Raw genomic sequence first — 20,384 nt, 5'->3', positions numbered from 1 at the left:
TTCCTCCGTCCAGGAGATTTTCCAGGCAAGAATACTGCAGTGGGTTCAGGGGATCTTCCCAACCCAGGGATCAAACCTGTGTCTCCTGCATTGGTGGGCAGATTCTTTACCCCTGAGCCACCAGGGAAGCCTCCTTTTCATTAATTATCCCTCATTAAACCATTTTCTTAAAAAGATTATCTGTCAAACTGCATTTACTAGGTAATAACACTTTAAAAAAAAAACACATATAACTGACACCAGGGTCATATTGACTTGATAAAATTCCAATTGATATTTATTTTTCTCTACAGCATTTTTTCCCACATCCACAGGAGATAAGAAATAGAGAAACTCCCAAAAGTTAGGGAGACGATTCAAGTTATTGATTCAAGTTCCTAAATCATGAGTAAACAAGAATTCCTCCCATGGTCAAAGGTAACTGAAAAGGCCATAGCAAGAATGTTTGGAAATAAAGAAATAAAATATAAGTAATTCTTTATAAAAATTGATTCACTCACTGTGACAAATATACCAGACATATAAAATGTCACCAACAGGGCAGACTGGGTGTAGGGTACACATGAACTCTGCATTGTTGCAATTTTTATATAATCCTAATTGTTGTTTAGTCACTAAGTCACATCTGGCTCTTTGCGACTCCATGGACTGTAGCCCTCCAAGGCTCCTCTTTTCCCAGGCAAGAATACTTGAGTGGGTTTCCATTTCCTTCTCCAGGAGATCTTCCCTACCCAGGGATTGAACCCGAGTCTCCTGCTTGGCAGACAGATTCTTTACCACTGATCCACCTGGGAAGCTCATAATCCTGCTGCTAAGTCGTTTCAGTCGTGTCCGACTCTGCGCGACCCCATAGACGGCAGCCCACCAGGCTCCTCCATTCATGGGATTCTCCAGGCAAGAACACTGGAGTGTGTTGCCATTTCCTCCTCCAATGCATGAAAGTGAAAAGTGAAAGTGAAGTCGCTCAGTCATGTCCGACTCTTAGCGATCCCATGAACTGCAGCCTACCAGGCTCCTCTGTCCATGGGATTTTCCAGGCAAGAGTACTGGAGTGTGTTTCCATTTCCTTCTCCAGGAGATCTTCCCTACCCAGGGATTGAACCCGAGTCTCCTGCTTGGCAGACAGATTCTTTACCACTGACCTACCTGGGAAGTTCATAATCCTAGATCTATTCCAAAATTAGAGCTTTATTACAAAATCACATATAGGAGCCATACACTCCTCTGGCTGAGGAAAGCATGTTAAAGGACAGGCAAGCCCAAAGAGCAGATTTTCACACTGTCACTGGGGAGGAACACAGGTGGTTACAGACATATGCTGAGTCCAGAACCAAACCTTGGAGCACTATTACCTGCAATGAACTTCAGAGAGCACTCAACCACGCGTCTCCCTGCAGGAGGCATCCTACACCCACACTGCTTCACTAGGAGAAAGGTTTTGCCTTTTTCCTGAGAAAAGAGGTCATCAGATAAGACCCCTTACTTCCAGCCTCCCCATAAATGCACTTGCCTTAGCAGCCACACTGCAGCCCTTCAGTTAAAAAAACAAAAACAAAGGCACCCTCTCGCATCAGGCTCTGGGTTCCTTCAGTGACACCCTGGTCTTCACACTTCTCACTCAGGAAACGCCCGCACCTCTCCTGTACCTTTAACCACTCTTCTGGCCCTTTCTCCTCAGTAAACATGGCCAGTTCTTCTCTTTACACAACAGTCCACAACTACAGGTAAGCAGCCGGCGGCCCTGCAGGTGCAGGTGCGGGCAGGTGTGCGGCTCGCCCAGGGTGCGGAAGCCTCCGCCTGCATGACGGGAGGGGAGGCGCCCTCCCTGCTGTCATGATCAGAGGAATCCTGAGGGGGCGGCCCCAAGTATTATTTTATGACATAATTTTATTACCATTTTGTTTGGATACCCCATAATTTCTAACATAATTTCTCTTGTATTGAATATATTTCTTTTTTTCCAAAGCGATTCCCACTTGCATCATCAGCTGAATCATCACAAAAACCCATGAGGAGAGTAGGAGAGAGGATGTTCTCATTTGACAGGTGAGAGAACTGAGACCCCTTGTCCCACAGGTTTAGTGACTTGCCCAGAATCACACAAAAAGGTAACAGCAAAGCTGGGACTAGGATTCAGATGTTCTGGCACCAGCCTTTCCATTTTTCAAGGCTGACTTCATTGTATTTTATTATGGCTGTGCCCTCAATTCACCTGACCCACACTGGATGCCCACAGCGGCTGGGATGTTGCTAGGGCTCATGTAGCCTCACACAACAGTGGACCCAATGAAGGTGCTCGTGACAGGCCCTCTCCCCACGTTCTGCCCCATTCACATTGTAGAGAGGTAGAATGTGCCGTGGAGAAGGCAATGGCACCCCACTCCAGTACTCTTGCCTGGAAAATCCCATGGATGGAGGAGCCTGGTAGGCTGCAGTCCATGGGGTCGCTAAGAGTCGGACACGACTGAGCGACTTCACTTTCACTTTTCACTTTCATGCATTGGAGGAGGAAATGGCAACCCACTCCAGTGTTCTTGCCTGGAGAATCCCGGGGACAGGGGAGCCTGGTGGGCTACCATTTATGGGGTCACACAGAGTCAGACACGACTGAAGTGACTTAGCATAGCATAGAATGTGCCGTGGAGACACAAGACACCTCAAGGAGAAGCGATAAATGGCCTGTCCTGAAAGCTGATGCTCACAGACACCTGGTCCAGCCCACACATGTCTCAGCAGCCCCACCCTGGACCGTGATTGCCTCACAGTGTCCAGCGAAAGACTTGAGTCAAAGCTGACCTCTGTGCTTTGTAGTCTGCCATGTGATGAAGATTGGAAAGGAAAAGCGTCAGCATTACATGCCTCCTTCAAATCTCACCTTGTAGCTAAGTCCAAACAACAAGCTTGTGAAGTAGGCAGTGTTTTACAGATGAAAAGATGGAATTAGGTCAGGTGCTATCTCTGAAGCCACCCAATTGCATCATGAGTAATGGGGTGGCTCAACCCTCTTCCCTCTTCCATCTGTTCTGAATTTTCTGCCATCACAGGCTCATTATCAGCTATATGCCTGTTAGCATCAGAGTGTGGGCTACTGTTTGGGATTCCCTCCAGAAGACCCCAGCCTGGGCCTTAGGATGGTTGTGGGGGAGTCAGGGAGTCCCTTGTGATTCCTTACAGAGGTGTCTACTGGAAAATGCCAAGCCAGGAAATCCAAGGAACCAGACATGTGGGCTCTTTCCAGGTGAACCATGATGGAAGTTTCCTGACCTGAGTGTGTCAAGCTTCCAGAAAGAGACAGCTTCTTCTCTGAAACCTGAGAAACTTCTTGGCCTGTATAGGTGGCAGGCGCAGGATCCCTAGGGGAGAGGAGCTTGCTCTGGGCTCAGGAGAGCAACGGATCTTCTAATATTGTCCTGTTGGCTGTGGTGGCTCTGCCCGTTTCCCACTAAGCCCTCTTCTGTCCTGCTCCTGGGCTCTGAGCAGGACAAGGACATCCTGCCCTGAGAAGGGGTGGGCTCCTGTGCCCCCCCAGCCCTTGCCTCAGGTCTCGGCACATCCACAACTGGTGTCACCCCCTGGGCTCTCCACTGCCCACACGAACGCTCAGCCCACCCTGGCCCTGCTCTGCATCCTCACTTCTCCTAGCCCCTCCTTACTTCTAAGATGTCCCAGCACTGATTCTTTGCCTTCAGGCATGCTGTCCCGCCTCCTTCACAGGCTCCCCTGCTCACTCTTCAGTTTTCCCTGGGTATCAGGAATCCATACAGGTGCATGGGGCCTCACACTAGTGCTTCCTACCCACCTGGCTCCTCAGGAGTCTCCCTCATCCCCAGGCAGGGCTGAGTGTTTCCTCTCCTGGGCTCTCCAGTACCACCACTCCCTGTCAAATCCCTAGCTGTGGAGGTGAAGCTGTTGTTGCCCTTGTTGCTGTCATGGGCCTACCTGTCTCTCCTACCAGACTCCAGGCTCCCCCAGGGGGAGCACGTCAGCCCCTCTAGGACTCCAGGCCCTAGCACTGAGCCTGCCAGGGGGCAGCAGCACAGTACACCCCAAACGAAAACTGTCTCTCCTGTTATGTTTGTCTTTCCTGTTATAAAAACAGGGCTTCCCAGGTGGCTTAGTGGTAAAGAACCCACCTACCAACACAGGAGACACATATTCAACCCCTGGGTCAGGAAGATCCCCTGGAGAAGGAAATGGCAACCCACTCCAGTATTCTTGCCTGGGAAATCCCATGGCAGAGAAGCCTGGCAGGGCTACAGTCCATGGGGTCACAGAAAGAGTCAGAGACAATTGAGCGACTAAACAACAACAACATTATAAAAGTAACATGTGATGGCAGATACGCATAATATGCTCTCCATGTACCTTATATACACTATTTCATCCTAAAATGTGGCTGGTGTTCCTATTTTTTTCTGCAGATTTCCTTACTGAAGCTCAAAATAGCTACTTGTCCAGGCTGCTAAGTGGTGGTGTTTGAGTTTGGGAAGGTCTTTCTGACTCCGTCTCTGGTACCTAGTGGTGTCTCACGTGAGCCTTACTGGGTCCCCAGAGATGGGCAGAACAAGTCTGAATGTCCCCATTATTTTGCGGGCCACGTCCATAGGTCCTGAGAGGGATGGTGTGTTCTCTGGGTCACAGAGGATCCAGTAATGGCGGTAGTCGAGAGGCTACAGTGGCTGTGTGTTCATGTGTGTTCATGGTGGTGATGCGACTGTGTCTCTTCATGTGAGCACCCTGAGCCAGTCTCTGACCTGCTGCCCAACGGCTTCCCTGCAGGCCCTCGCCTGCCCTGCCCCATTCTTTTGACCAGAGGCAGTGAGGCCACCCACCCAAGCCCTGGAAGCAGTTCCTTCCTAGCAGGGGTGTGGGACTGGCCTTCCTCACCCGCTGCAGAGCAAGTCTCCCCAAGACAAAGAACTGCGGCTCCTAGGTCCCGGCTGATGTACATTCCCACCCATGGTTCCTAGCTGTGTCTCTTCTAGGGAAGAGCGTAGCCTTCCTTTCCCTGAGAAGAATAACTGCCCGAGAAACAACACCACACGATTTACTAATGCCACCCAGGGCTGGCCCAGGGGTCTTCACAGGCTCTCCTCCAACACTGAAGTGAAGAGACAGAGACCAGCTCAGCCTGCCCACCAGGGACGGCCTGGTGATGCCTGTCACCATCTATAGACGTGTCCTAACTCATGTCCTTTTTGATCTGCATTTCTCTTGTGATGCCTCCCCCTCCCCTGCCTCACCCAAGGCCACCAGACAGAAGAAAAGCAGGGAGACGGTTCCATCCCAGCTTCAGTCAGTACCCAGCCTTCTCCGTGTGCAAACACACCTGCATGTTCAGAGTGGATACAAACTGCACAAAGCTGGAGACCCTCACTTCCTCCTGCCCTCTCTGCAGCCCTGCACCGGGCCTTCAGCAGGTTGTTGCTCCAGTTTCAGAGACAGACCTACTCAGAGGGACTACTCAGAGAACCTCTCACGGTGGGATGTGGGTGTGGCAGCCCCCAGAAGGCCTGCACCTGGGGGTCCTAGGTTGCTCCAAGACTCATGCTGGGCCTGGGGTACACTATGCCTGTGCAAGGAGCGGGTTTCTCCATTGGACACAGAAGCACATGTATGGCAGAGGCCTGGTCGCCCAGAACATCATCACAAAGGGTCTCACTGGAAAGCCTAGATTGCTGGAGGCTGCCCAGTGTGGCAGAAAAACGGGGGCGTCAATGTAGGGTTTTCTTCTACCTTCACTCCTCTGCTTATCACCCTCGAGAGCCCGAGTTGACTCATCTACAAATGAGGCCTCTGTTAGGAGGGACACTTGCCTGCCTGCTCCACCCCTCCAGAGGCTTTGCCACCCCTACAGTCTGTTCCCTGCCCGCTGACCATGTTCTGTACTGTATGTTCTACTGTGTTAGGTAGACATACATGCAGCTGAACCAGAGGGAGAGAAGAATGTGGCCAATTTGGAGGATCTGGAGTTAGGAATCCAATCAGGAGCCAGTTAGTGCTGATTGGGGGCCACAGACAAGCTGGGGGTGGGTCTCGGAACCAGCCTCATTGGAGGAGGGTAGAACCAGCTCCCAGAGAAACAGCCCTTGAATGTGATGACTGGCTGTATCAGCAGCTCTCTGGCAGACACACATGGTCACCAGAAATGCCTACTCCCTTGAGGTATCTTGAGAGGTGACTGCCTGCACAAAGAGGGACACAGCGGACGCTCAGCCAGAAGGTGGCCGCTGCTCTGTCCATCGGGCACGAAATCACAGTGATCACACTCACTGCTAGGAAGATGTGGTGCAGGCCCTGGGGCTGGTGGGAGCCTCTCTGGGAAAGTTGGGGGACCCCTCCCTCCTCCCTGGGAAAGGTCCCTCCATCCTGGCATGTCACTTTGAGGATGCCCTGGGAGTGGAGGTTTCTTCAGGAAGTCATCTGCCTCCCGGTTGGGGCTGGGACTGGGACCTCAGGAGATGCATGCATTGGGTGTCCCGATCACGAGGGGGAGTTACAACTGTTCTGTTGCCTCCCTGCACAGATGCCGCAAAGTTCATGACAGCTTTTGAGAGGAAGAGGAAATCATTCTTAAATGTACATTCTTAAATGCATTATAAATGCATCTTGATTTTAGAAGAATCAAGCTGCTTTCTGAGATGTGTGTCTTAAGTTCCAGGAAAGGTGGCTTGCTGCAGTACATTTCAAGAGAGAGGTTGAGGTGAGCCTCCCTCAGGGTCCTTGGCAAGAAGCCGGCCCGGCCAGTCTCTTGGAGTGACCCCATGAGCAGTGTGGCTGCTGTACCCCCACCTTATTGCTTGGACATGGGGCCCTGGTCAGAGGCACCTCTGTGAACCCCAAAGAGGAAGACTCTGAAAACAGGGCACAGAAAGCTTGCACACACCCATCTCCCTGCCCATCCCTGTTCCTCTGTGGCACAGGGGGAATACAGAGCGTCTTCCCCAAGGCCCCTGCGACAAGCCAGAGCTTCCCCAGATCCCAGCACCCTCTTCAGGGGCCCCTCCACCGGGTCTGCACTGGACCTGTTTCAGAAAGAAACAAACACGAGAGCTATGGACTAGGAGGCAGAGGTGCAGGCAGCAGGCGAGGCCTCGCAGCAGCCCTCTTCTCCCCCGCCTTGGGGGCGGGCTGGCGCCTGGCCTGCGGCGCACACAGGCAGGCAGTACCCGCTCACTGGGCAGGCCTGCCTTTCCCTTCTCACCCTTGTGCCTTGGCAAAAACTTTCCGACCTGGCATTGGCCGGGGTGAAGGACCAGAGGTGTCCAGGGCCTGCTCAGCCTCTTTGAGGCAAGGCCCACTGTCCTCCGGGCAGCGTCCCTGGCCAGGCCCTGTGGGCACTGCACCTCCCCTTCAGGGCTCAGTGCACTCCCTCCCGGTGCCCAATCCCCCAAGCACCCCGACCCCTCCGGGCCCTCCTGCAGCCTCACTGCAGCAGGTCCCCCAAGGGCACTGTCTGACTCTAACCCACCCATCGCCTCATACCCAGGTTTCAGTTACTGACCTGGTGCTCAGGAGAATTTAGAACCACCTACTGGGGGTGCTTGAACGGCCGGACTCTGTCTCACTCATGGCTTAGTCTCCCCAGCAGAGGGCCTGGGGTGAAAAAGGACTCGGCAAATGCTGTGGCTGGAATGAACGAAGTGCACTTCTGGGATCAAATCAGAACAGTGGGCCAGAGCCTGGGGCCCTTCAGATTGGATCTAAGCCTGCCTTTCCAACAGCTGCTTCAGAGGGTGGTCCTGAGACAGGGTGGGGGTAAGGGCAGCGCATTTGTCCTGGAGAGAGCTCCTGTCTCACGCAAACTCCATCAAACTGCAAATTCAGCCCTTCTCCTGCCCGGACACTGAGCCCTCAGTGCTCCACCCAGCTGACCCTCCATGTCCACGTCCAGCCTCCTTCCCCACTGCACTGAAGAGTCCCTGTTCCACATGGCCTTTCCCACAACTGTGGTCTCTACTTGGCCAGTCAGCTTCAGCCAGAAGTGACCAGCCACACGTGGCCCTATCCAGAGGCTCAGGTCCTGCCCCGTTCCTAAGACTGAGGCCAGGGGAGGGCCTGTGGGGAGGGGGAGGGCTGCATGGTCCCTGGGACGATCAGGAGGGGAGGGGGAGCTGGGCAGCAGGCTGTGGGCACAGGGGTGGAGCCACACGGGCTGTCCTTTCCGAGCTGCCCTCCACCTGTCCCGCCATCCTCCGTGTCTTACTCATCACCCTTAGGGTGGAGGCTGTGTCTTTTCTAAGCCAATGTTTTCCCTGATGAATCTTCTCCTGACATTTTATAAACTCCAGAACTCACAGAGAGAGGAGAGACTGAGGCAGCCTCAGAAGGGCACCGAATACCAAACATGCTCCCACCTTGGGGTCTAGTCCTCTGAGGGGCCTGAGTCTTTTAGACTCAAGGTACACAGGCCACGCATTTTACAAATGTGAGCTTACTGACTCGTGATCTGACAGATTGTTACCGTCATTTTATAGGGAAATGGAATTTGGGTGACTGAGCCACACCCTGCTCACAGTTAGGATGGGGTGCCCCCAAGTCTACCGTAATGTTGGAAACCTCCTGTCTTACAAGGTCTCTCATGTCTCCTTCTGGCTTTTCCCAGTTGAGGAATTCAGACACCAAGTGAGGAGCAGATGCTTTGGGACAGAGGCAGTTTCGCTAGCTGCCCCTGGTCAGCACGGAGCAGCACGCAGACAGCAGCCGTGCTGGGAAGGCCCGATTCCTGGGTGGGAGGGGCGGACTTGCTTCTGGAGGCTGGAGCTGGTTGGGTGGGGGTGAGGGGCTCAGAGCACCCGTTCTGCTGGGCTCAGCAAGTCAAGAAGACAAGCCGGGCTCCATGCCATGGTCCACAGCAGAAGCACAGAATCACACCAAGGCTTTTCCCAAATGCCTTCTGGGCACCCTCAGGAGAGTTGGGTCACTGGCGCCAGGAAGGGCCTTGGCAAGCATCTGCGATAAAGCTCTCGGGGGTTGGATACCCACCCAGCTCACTTCCAGTAAGCAAGAAGGACAACAGTGCCCACGACATGCAGGAGTGCTCCTGGAGTCACGGTGGAGCCCAGTGTCCTTCTGTGGAATATGAACAACGTCATGAAGTTTTAGCATCAGGCAAGGCACTCCAGGGTTGTGACAAAGCCCCCCCGTGTTCACACCTGGGCACAGACGGAACACACACTCCAGGTCACAGAGAGCAAACAGCTGGCTATTCTGGGCAATGGCTGCTGCTTCATCAATCCCAGGTTTAGCCTCAGACCAGTCATACTTCCTCCTGGGTGAGATTTACTGAATTACTCAATCGCAGAATTCTTTCTGCTTCCTTACAGCATCCCTGCTGCCTTAAACCTCTCCAAACCCATCTACAAGCCAACTCCAGCAGCAAGTCCTTACCAACATCACCTCACACAGCTGCAGGGAGGTACTCCACACTCCCAGGAGCCCAATGCCTGACTCTCGGGGTGGAGGCACTAGATGACCAAGCACCCCAGGCCCTACAGCTTTTACAGGGCCAGCCAGAAATGACACACCCAGACAATGCACCCTTGATCTAAGGACACCTCCACTGACAAAACTGGAATCCCCCAACGCTATCCCAGATGAGGCCTCCATCTCCCTGGCCATCACTTCCCCCAAACCACTGTAGTCTCTGTGCCCATGGCACCTCAGGAAGGGAGTGAAGAGAGAAGGGGGATCATTTTTAAGCAGGGAGGAGTGCTTTGAGATTCTAGCTAAGAGATTTCAGTCCTGTTTCTCCAGGGAGAGACCCTGACTCTATCGAGGTAAACTGCCCACATCAGAGGTAGGACTTGAGGGTTTCTGACATGGTATACACCATGAAACTATCACCAGAGAAGACAACGGATGTCTCATGTCCCCAGCAGCTGAGGTCCCTCTGCCATCCCACTCTTCGGCCCCCAGCTGTCCCACACTCTGCTTTCTGTCACTAGAGACTCATAAGTATTGTCTGGAATTTTAGATAAATGCAACCATGCAGCACTCTGGTCACTCTCAGAACTCTCTGGAAATCCATCTGGTTGGGGCATGTCCCAGCAGCTCCCTCCTCTCTCACTAAGTGTATTCTGAGGCAGGGATGGACCTCCATTCAGTTGCTTCCCACTTTTCTCACAAGGCTCAATATTCACACCCCTTTCCAGGACTTGGGCTTCTCCAAGGACTGGCTTCACCAACTATTCTGGGCATAGGGTCCGAGCTCTTCTGTGAAAATGCAACTTGTACTTGTGTCAGGAGGTGCAGGCTGGTGTAGCATCAGCCTGAGCAGCACCCCCCATGTGGCTGTGTATTAGGAGATGGACTTCCATTCAGCTCCACTGGTTACAAGGAAAAATATTTGTTTTGAGGAGGAGAGAAACAGAGAGGGGCAAAGAGAAGCACAGGAGGTGAGTAAGAATTGTTGAGAGCTTAATCTATGCTGGGTGATTGCGGGTTTTTCCATGCTTTTATTATCATTTAACTTTCACAACGTCCCTAGAAGTGGAGGAGTTTCAAATGAAGGTGCCTGAGCCCCATGGGAGAGCTGGTCTGTGCTGCCCCCACCCCCAGGCCCACCACCAATGCCAGGGGCCCGGGAGGAGGGGCAACACCACACCGTACATCTTCCCAGCCCAGGCCCTGCTCCAAGGTCACTTCTTAGGCTCAGGAAATCTTCACCTCATGGCAAAAAGCTGCCAGGAGAGACACATTGCCCATTTGGTACACACGGTACACGGTGAACACCCACAGCATTGGGGCTGCCTGGGGGGGAAGTGATCCACAGCAGAAAACCGCTGGGATTCAGCCATGGCCACATCCAGTCAACAGGGGAGCATATGCCCCTCTCAGGGACATCAGGGCGGTGTGAAGTTCGCAGGGAAACCTGCGGTCTGGGCTCAGCTTCTCTTCAGTCCAGAGAATCCCTGAGAACGGCCCTGTCCTAGTGGAGAGTGCAGGCAGCGCCAGGGTCTGTAGAGCAGTGCTTCTGAGCTTAGCCATGCCCTGGCGTCATCTGCAAGCTCGGGAATTGGGGCCCGAGTCTGGATTCTGATCCACTCAGTTTGTGTGGCTGGTGATTCTGATGTGCAGCTTTGCTGAAAGCTGCAGCCTCGGATGTCAGGCATGCAGGGCCCTGGCTGCATCGGCCATGAAGGAAGCAGTCCGTTCACCTGTCACTTGTGCTTCAAATAATTTTCTTGTCATTTACTTAATCAGATGCCACTGAGCACGGCTCCATCCAGCCCTGGATGTCGCCCTCCTACCTGCAGTGCTCAGGTGTCTAGACAGGCAGGAGATCCAGGGCCCAGCTGCAGCCCATGGGTGATAACTGAGGAAGGGGTCCTTCTCTCATTCTCCTCCCCAACCCCATGCTGGATCCCTCATAGACAGCAGTGCATTGAGAACAAGAAGAGGATTTCTCTGTTTTTTTCCTATTTCCTGTTTGTGCTGATTGGCTTACTAAATGGTCGATTTTTAAATTATGCGATATGTGATACAGGCTTCCCAGGCAGCAGAGTGATAAAGAATCCTCCTGCCAATGCAGGAGACTCAAGAGACACGGGTTCAATCCCTGGGTCAGGGAAGATCCTCTGGGGTAGGAAATGGCAACCCACTCCAGTTTTCTTGCCTGGAAAATTGCACGGACAGAGGAGCCTGGCAGGCTACAGTCTATGGGGTCACAAAGAGTTGGACATGACTGAGCAGCTGGGCATGCACACAGGCAATATATGATACACAAAAGCAGAAATATATTTATATATGCTATGAAATAATAATAAAATGAACACTCATGAATCTACCTCCCAATATCAAGTGTGGTGAGTTTGAATTAGTATATCCATTAATTACTAAGTACTTGGAAGAACTGTTGTACATGGGGCATGAAATGGCTTGTTTTTGTATCATTGTCTGTGGCATGTCATATATGAGAATAAACAGAAAAGCAGGGAACTTAGAGAAAACAAGGAAATAATGTGTAGTCATGGAATCTTCTAAGGACAGTACAAAATAGAAATATACAGTAAGTTGATCCTTAGTAAAATTATATTTAAATGAACATGTGCATGGAGAAGTGAGAGACAATTATAATTCAGTATGCTCCTATGACTGAAGGAAGCTGAGCTGCAAAGACAACACAGAGAAGGGTCCAAAGGGGAGAGAAGGAAGCATCAGGGTAGACTTCCTGGAGGAGGTGATAAGGTGTGGCAGCTGGTGTGGTGTGGCAGCACCCTTGGCAGGGCCCTAGTCCTTGAATGTGGCACGTGGATCAACAGATAAGCGGCAGTAAGGCCTCACAGGCAGTGCCAGCCCCACTCCTAAGACGGCTCACATTGGTTACCGAGGAGGACCTCGGAGGAGCCAATGAACCTCACAGTATTACAACTGGCAAGGAGGAGATTGCCTATTTCAGAGGCGAGGAAACCATGAAAGGACTCCTGAAAGACAGAGCGCTTCTCGGGACACTGGGACACTGCCCGGTTCTATCTGGTAGGAGAAGCCAACATAACATTTGGGGCCAGGAAGCCCTGACAGTACCAAAAGTACCTCCCTGATGTTAGAGAGAGTGGCTGGAGTCTCAGGCTGGCCCTGAAGGGGAGGATAGGCACCCAGACATGTGGAGACTAAGCCTCCAGAGTCCAGAGAGCTGATCTGAGCTTGGCCCAAGCTTGCAGTGAAGGTTGTGGGAATATATGTCTCTAGAATCGACAACCCTGGTCAGCCAACTAAGGTCCCCTGGACAAGGGGATCCCTTAAGACACTGACCTGGCCAAGGTTTTGCTTCTGCAGATGAACTCATTCTCAGGTTTGGCTAGCATTTCCCAGGACACTATGCTCCAAACCCCAGCCCTGCCTTCTCAGAGCCTTCATCTCAGAGTGAGACAGCAGGACTCAGAATTTGGAGGTGTTTGGGAAGTATATTTTGAACAGCTGGATGGAGAGGAGCTGGTGAGGTCAGGGATGTTCCCTGAGTTGGCAGAGGGAGCAGAAGGAGGCTCCGGAACAAAAGCACAAGTGGCCTCTGGCCTCCGGCCACATCTGAGACTTGTGAAGGGCCGTATGGGAGAGACGGCTCCAGGGCAGAGAAGAAGCACCAGGTCCCTGAGCAGCACCATGGCCGAGGATGGCAGAGTCCTGGGTGGTGGGAGAGCAGCAGCCCTGGGTTGGTACTGAGGGTCTCTTGGCAGGCAGCTGATTCCCAGAGATGCCCACGTCTCTCTCTGTCATCCCAAGGGACTGGCCTCTTTATGACTCAGGGGACAGCCTCCTCATGACCTCTCGTGGGGCAGAGTGTCTGTGGCTTCAAGTGCCTAGTGTAACCTTTACCCAGAAGAGCTGAAACATGTGGGTGACTCCCTAGCAAATGCCCATAGGAACTGGGGTACACACCCCTCACCACCAAGGTTGGTAGGCTGAGACCTGGTGGGGCTTTTCCTTAACTTCATGGGGGCATTTACTGCTTCCCTGCCCAGCATCTGAACAGCAGTCCTGACTGGGGTCAGAGGGGCTCTTAGGACAGTTGAGAAACTGGGACCCACCCGTCCTGGAAACAGAAAGGGCAGACCCCCTCTGTTCCCACCCTCCAGAGGGCAGCCTGGGCTCAGCTCCAGTGGCTCTTGAGAACAGACCTAACTGCCTGCAAGAGGGAGGTGGAGACACTCTCAGAGAGGAGAAGCAGAGCCGAGTGTCTGGACACAGCCCCGCCAGAGGCGTCCTCAGCAGTTGGCCTGTTGAGCAGGACTGACTGTGTGCCACACCTCTCCTGATTCCTGCCCAAGCTGGATCCTGGAAGTTACCCACACCTTGACAGGATAGTTCCTTTTTTTTTTTCCACTTAACTGAAGTTCATTTTTGTCTTGCAACCAAGAGCCTTCACTAATAAAGAAACTGTTACTAGGGCGATTATATATAACAGACTCTTAAAGAAAGGAGCAGGGGGAGAAGTGCTAGGATTGGTTAATCCATCAATTTTAGGCCAATGGCAGTGAAAATATATTGGGCATTAAGTTACGAAACTCCAGCACCTCACTGCATGCATGGCGAACCCCTAATTCAATCAGCAGTGTCTAAGTCTACTAGGGGCTTTGGGGGGGAAAGTGACAGGGAAAGGCATGAAGATCTCAAGCACTGTGGGGTGACTGTGTCATTTCTAACTGCTCCAGCCAGATTAAAGATGGAAGACAACAAACTCAAACCCCTGAGCTCCCAGGACTCTGTGACTGAACATTAAGTATTTCCTCTCTTTTGCAGCCCCAGGCCTGAGATATCCCTGAACCAAGATCAGTCTGATTCTCTCAGTGTGTGGATTGGTAAGCTGAATGACTGCTTCCTTGTTCCTTGAATGAAAGTCAGAACATCGTCCAGAAAAGCCTGAGACCCCTGGCCTTAGCAATGGCCATCTATTAGGAGAGTCACAGACCTACTCAGCCCCTGATCCTCTCTCTGACTGCTGCAAGAACCTGTGATCACTTTGCCCTGTGAAGTGAGAACTGTTTCCCTCATGTCCACCCCTGCCCCCTTCCCTGCCTCTGGAACAAAAAAGAGAGTCTTATCTCAGCATGGCCATGGGAACCAGTCACCAACTCAAACTATGGAGGAAAAGGTTCATGTTTCAGAAAATTATCACTTTGCCAACAGGCACTGGCAAAAATCTGGGGAAACAGATGGGAATGGATTGTAAGAGCATCTGGCCAGGGAGGGAAGAACAGCACTGTGGGTCAGGAATAATGTTAACTTGGGTGCAGGCACTTGTTCTGGAGGGAACAAGCTAGCTGCAGTGCCCAAGGCGTGCTCCAGCAGGTGACCTGCTGCTTGAATAAAACTTCAGTTTGATATTGGCTCATGAATTGAAATGGACAAGGCAGAAATTCCTTGAAGGAGTCAAAATACCTTAAGGGACAGAGTGTTGGGGTGGATTTTCCAAGAGCAATCTGCTCACAACCCCCTAACTGTGTCCCCTATAAAGCCAAAAGACACAGAGGCACAGAGACCTACTTTGGCAAGGAGAATGTCAGCATCTTGGAAGATTGCCACGGATGCTATTCTTTATCAGCTGGTGATGCTGATGAGAAACGCGGTCTTTGGTGGTGGCAGACGGGGCAGTGGCAGATTGGATGACAGAGGATGAGAAGCAGTGTTACAGTGCCAGAAGCCAAAATGAATGTTCTGATGTCACAGCTCTTTGGGGGTACCAGGACTGAAGTGGATGGGCAACACCAGCGGGGTGGTAAGGTGGTAAAGAATCCACCTGCCAATGCAGGAGATGCAGGAAATGCGGATTTGATCCCTGCATTGGGAAGATCCCCTGGAGTAGGAAAAGGCAACTCACTCCAGTATTTTTGCCTGGAAAACCCCAAAGTCAGAGGAGCCTGGTGGGACACAGTCCATGGGGTTGTAAAGAGTCAAACGTGACTGAACGACTGAGCACATTCACAATATTTTGGAAAAAAATGCAAAAAAAAAAAGTTCTTACTGTGCCTAAAACAGTGTCTGGAAGATAGTAGATGTTCAATAAATATTTACTGATTAAACTTCACTGTCCCTTGCCTAACTCCCGGGTTTGAGACAACAGACAGAATTCCTTCAATGAGGAGGAGGCCGGTTACCTGCAATAACATCCTAAACAAACAGTGCCATGAATCTTCTAAAGGCTCCATACAGAGAAACACCTGGGCATGTCAGCAGTTAGTGAGCACTGGCTCCGTTCTAACATGAAGTCGTGGCCTATGAGAAGTGGAAGGCATGCCAGGTCATAAATGGAGCCTCCCCATGCGTCCACCTCATGGTAGCCCATTGGAATCCTGAGTCTGTCCTCCAGAGATTTTCCCAGCTCCACAGTGTTAAGTTGGCAAAGACACGCTCAGGCCCTGGTGGAAACTCCACCTCCATTCCTTCACTCATGATGTGAAGACACTGTGGGAAGAAAGGCTAACCGAGGCTTCTGAACACCCCCACCCCTCCAAAACAGGGGATCAAAAGCAACACTTCAGCTCTGGCCACTGAGAAGTCGCAGTGGAGGACAGGAAACCCCTACTGCGACCCTGTTCAACATCCCAGCTCGGCTTGCTCAGAAGACATAGGGCCTTGGAAACGCCGATGGGCCATTTTACATTTGACTGTTTGGATTCTCCTGTTCTGACCCACAAGCAATCTCCCTAAATGGAACAAATGCATTACAATCCTTGTCCATGGATTTGGCAAAAAGTGTACCTGTGTGTATATATGTTTCTTGTCTCAACTGCTGATGTGGGGATCAGCACAAATCAGTCGCTTTCCCTGTGAGAGGCACAGCATAGCTTCATCGCCCTGCTTCAGGGCTCTGCTGATTCTGTGCCATAATTTAGTGAGCAGAGACTTTGACCTTCCTACTTCTAAAGACCTCATGCTGATCTGTGGTACCACCATACTGACAGGGCTTGGAGAACAGCAATTAGCAAGGTACCCTGATGAGGACTGGAGAGTGGGGCAGAGATTCCGTGAGACGGCCATACAGACTGAAGTCAGAAAGAGAGAGACAAATATCATACATTAATGCACTTATGCGGAATCAAGAAAAATGGTACAGACAATCTTATTTGCAAAACAGAAAGAGAGACACAGACATAGAAAACAAGCATATGGACACAAAGAGTGAAAGAGGGGTGGGAGGAATTGGGAGATTGGAACTGATACATACATACGTACATATATATATGTATATTTATATATTTAGTATTGATACTATGTATAAAATAGATAAGTAATGAGAACATACTGTATAACTCAAGGAACTTTATTCAGTTCTCTGTGGTGACCTAAATGTAAAGGAAACCCCAAAAAGAGAGGATATATGTATACATATAGCTGATTCATTTTGCTGTACAACAGAAACTAATGCAACACTGTAAAGTATTCTCCAATAAAAATTAATTTAAAAATGATAACAGAGAGGCTTCCCAGGTGGCACAGTGATAAAAGAAAAAAATCTGCCTGCCAATGCAGGAGACTGAAGAGACAGGGGTTCAGTCCCTGGGTCGGGAAAATCCTCTGGAGAAGGAAATGGCAACCCACTCCAGTATCAATCATTGCCTTGAAAATTTCATAAACAGAGGAACCTGGTGGGCTATTTTCCATAGGGTTGCAAAGGGTCGGATATGACTGAGCAACATGCATAGTATGAAAACAGAGAGAACTTCTACTTCAGTGAAACATCCAGGCAGGCAGCAGAGGTATTCAGTTGTCTGGAACATTTTGGAAAGCCTTTTGAAAGTGAAAGACATGCTGCTGGACTTTGGCACCCGACCCTCAAGAAAGATGCACAGTGCTGGGCAGGGGTCTGGATTTTTGAAGCAACCTATTTTTCCTTAGGTGTGCTGCTCCAACTCATCTGCTGGGTGATCCCAAAGGCCATGAGCAGGTTCTCTGCTCTTCTTGCACTGTGACAGACTCTGTCACAAGACTGCAACACCCTGTTGGTTCCCACAGTTCCTGGAGCAGAACAAATCCCAACAGAAGTCTCAGCTGGGGACTGGGGTTGTTGGATTGTTCTTGCTCCTGGACCTTGGTAGAGACTGTGCCTCCATTATCAGAGTCTGACTGTGGGACTCCAGTGATCTGAGTTCCCTAGGATGGAGCAGCATTCTTGATCAGGCAAGAAACCAAGTCAGTTACTTATCACCAAGTGGTCAGTACAGGCCCAGGCTCAGGAGAGGTCAGAAGGTGGTTCCCCCTACTTCCGACTCCTGTGGCCCAACAGGGCATTCCTTATGACCAGTGTCTAAAGGAAAAGCATGTGCGAATGGTCTTTATATGGTGGCTTTGCAAGATATACCTGCACAGCCAGAAGTGGACTACCTACCGTGGCATTCAAGGCTCCTCCCAAGGGTGGCTCTGCAGGGCAGCAGAAAGGGACATCCTTTGAGAGGCATATCTACTCATTCCCATGGTATGCACAGAGAGGTCTGAGATGTGTTAAGGCTCTGGGGACCCTAGGGTAGGCAGCGGGCGCTGGGGACAGGCTAGGAATGTGAGGAGAGTGTGTCCCATGAGAATATTTAGTCAAAGGACCCCCTTCCTAGGAGGCTCCCACTCAGCAGGCAGGCAAGGCCCTGGGAGGTCCAGTGACCTCCTCCCCAGTCACCCTTGCCTCTTTCCTGTGCTCCTGATTCTGCCCAGCAAACTTCCCCTCACCTGGGTGGCCTGTGGCCACTGCCATGGGTGGAAAAGGACCAAGGTCCTTGGCTCAGTGCTCTAAAACACATGTATGGTTTGTAATAAGATCCTCATACCCACCTAGAAAGGTGTGGAATTATTGTCCACACTTTTCAAACAGGAAAACAAAGACCAGCATGGTTAAGTGATTGCACCAAGTCTATACAGCTTGTCAGTAACAGAATCAGAATGCAAAGGAGGATGGGGGGGGGGGGGGGTGGTTGTGTGTTCAGAGCTACAGCCCTGACAGCTGCCACATTCCCCTGTTCTTCAAAGAACACCAAAGAACATCACTCACTAATACAAGTTGATGAAAGCCTCCATCCCTCTCCCCTCCTGAGTTGTATGCATTAATTATTCCTGTGGTCTGAACTGATTCTCAGCCTGCTCTTCCAGACTGGCTGAGGGCAGGGTTCCTGCAGGTGCAGCTCTAGATCATCCGGCTTCCCACCACTTTCCCCAGGGCTCTCAGAGCCAGAGAACTCTACCTGGACCCTTCAGTCTGCACTCTAGGAGAAAGTGGTCTCAGAGCCAAGTAGAGCAACTCCTCCCCACCACGGCCAGTTCCATGCTCTGGCAGGCCCCAGTGTTTGGCTGCCTACTGAGGGGCTAATTCTTTGCCTCTTCTTTTTTATGCAGTTGGTTTCAGGCAGAGCCAACCCCATCCTGCCTCCCACCATGGTCCCAGGTTTCTCACCTGTGGAGGTGGAGCTAGGCAATCTGCAGCCAACTACTCACCATAGGGTCCCCATCAGGGCATGGAAGGTAAGGGTGCCCCAGAGAAACTTGACTAATGAGTGGTCTGGAGATTCCAGCCTGGACAGAGGGGCACTTCACGCAGAAATCTAAAACTCCCCGGGTTCCTGTTCTCCTACCCGCGCTTAGACATCCCCTTCTCAAAACGATGTCCCAACCCAGCTGGTATGCTCCCTGGGTACCTCGGGTCCCCTCAGCCTGGGTAATAAAAATATCAACGACTTCCTGGGCACGACTGGATCAGGCACAAGCCGTCCTTCCCGGAACCGGTGGTCCTGCTCGGAGGAGCCTAGGCTTACTTGTGCCCTGCGTGCTGAGGGTGAGCAGGTGCCATGGAGGCCGGGCACTGGGCGTGTACCTCACCAATGCTGACCCTGGCCTGCCGTCCAACCTACCTTTGATGGGCACCTCTCCTTTCCCGCATCGGGGCGGACACGCTCTCTCGACCGGCACTTTAGAAAGTTGGGGGCGGCAGGGAGCGCCCTGGGTGCCCCTAACCACCCGGTGCCCAGCGGTAAGCTCGGGGCGCAGCGGCGTGCACCAGCTCTGCTCCCAGCGCGCAGCCATACGCCGCCCAGCGCCCGCAGTGACCAGGGGGATGCCGCGTCTCACCTTAAATAAGCTCCGGAGGAAGTGCACGACGCTGAGCATGGTGGCCCGCTCGCAGCACCGAGAGCCAGCGGCGGAGCCAGACTCCCCTAACGCCGCCGCGCGCCCCGCCCCGTCCAGCCCACGTCCCGCCCGGTCGCCCAGACGCCCCGCCTTCCCGCGTCCGGCCGCCCTAGCACCCCAGGGTCACTGCCGCGGCCGAGACCCACAGACACACGCCGGAGCTGTCCGCCGACAAGGCTCGGCGCCCCAGGGAGCACCCACCCCCCGCGCCCGGTGCCCGCTGAGTTCCTGGGCAGACCCGGAGCCTGGGAGTGTTTAATAAGAAAGAACGCGCTCCGCACTTCTGCACAAACACCACACAGAGGCGTGCATTCGCATTCTACGCGGCGCGCGCCAGCGACCTGCGACTCACCTGTGGAGTCCCTGCCCTTCCGTGGGGAGGGCGGCCTTTTCCGTCGAAGACCTCGAGAAATTTCAGGGCGTTTGCCCAGCATTCTCAGTTGCCAGTTGAAGAAACTGAATCCCAGAGACGGTCAGCAATACGTAGGCGATCAGGCCCCCAGTGAGAGGCAAGTGTGGACTGGAGTCCCTAGACCCAAATTCTGGGTCCAGGACCTACTCTGGCTCCCCTCCTTTCTAGATATATGCTCCGGCAGGTTGGAGGCAAATGGAGAATCGTCTCGCGGGTAGAGGAGAGCTGTCTTCTGCTAAGCAGCAAGGGGAAGTCCTGAATGTTTTCTTTGTGGGTTTTAAGGAGATGAGGCCTGCCCAGGAGACATGCTCCCATTAGCCACGATGGCCACAAGATTTCTATGCACAAACACAAATGTGTTTATTTT

General features: G+C 52.1%; 2 protein-coding genes across 2 annotated transcripts in view; one reads left to right on the top strand and one right to left on the bottom strand.

Annotated features, from left to right (window-relative positions):
• ARHGEF4 (Rho guanine nucleotide exchange factor 4) overlaps positions 1 to 19,585 on the bottom strand; it is a 343,926-nt gene extending 324,341 nt beyond the window's left edge. Inside the window, exon 1 of the mRNA XM_055571840.1 lies at positions 19,546 to 19,585. Within this exon, the coding sequence (XP_055427815.1) occupies positions 19,546 to 19,584 (39 nt within the window). The 5' untranslated portion in view covers position 19,585. The remainder of the gene's footprint in view (positions 1 to 19,545) is intronic.
• Positions 11,866 to 20,384, top strand: part of TUBGCP5 (tubulin gamma complex component 5) — a 294,174-nt gene continuing 285,655 nt past the window's right edge. Inside the window, exon 1 of the mRNA XM_055571843.1 lies at positions 11,866 to 11,869. The gene's annotated coding sequence lies outside the window, so the exon portion shown is untranslated. The remainder of the gene's footprint in view (positions 11,870 to 20,384) is intronic.

The sequence above is a fragment of the Bubalus kerabau genome, chromosome 3 (genome assembly GCF_029407905.1).
Source record: "Bubalus kerabau isolate K-KA32 ecotype Philippines breed swamp buffalo chromosome 3, PCC_UOA_SB_1v2, whole genome shotgun sequence".
Taxonomy (NCBI): domain Eukaryota; kingdom Metazoa; phylum Chordata; class Mammalia; order Artiodactyla; family Bovidae; genus Bubalus; species Bubalus kerabau.
The sequence above is the reverse complement of the archived record's forward strand: the minus strand, read 5'-3'. Positions and strand labels throughout refer to the sequence as shown.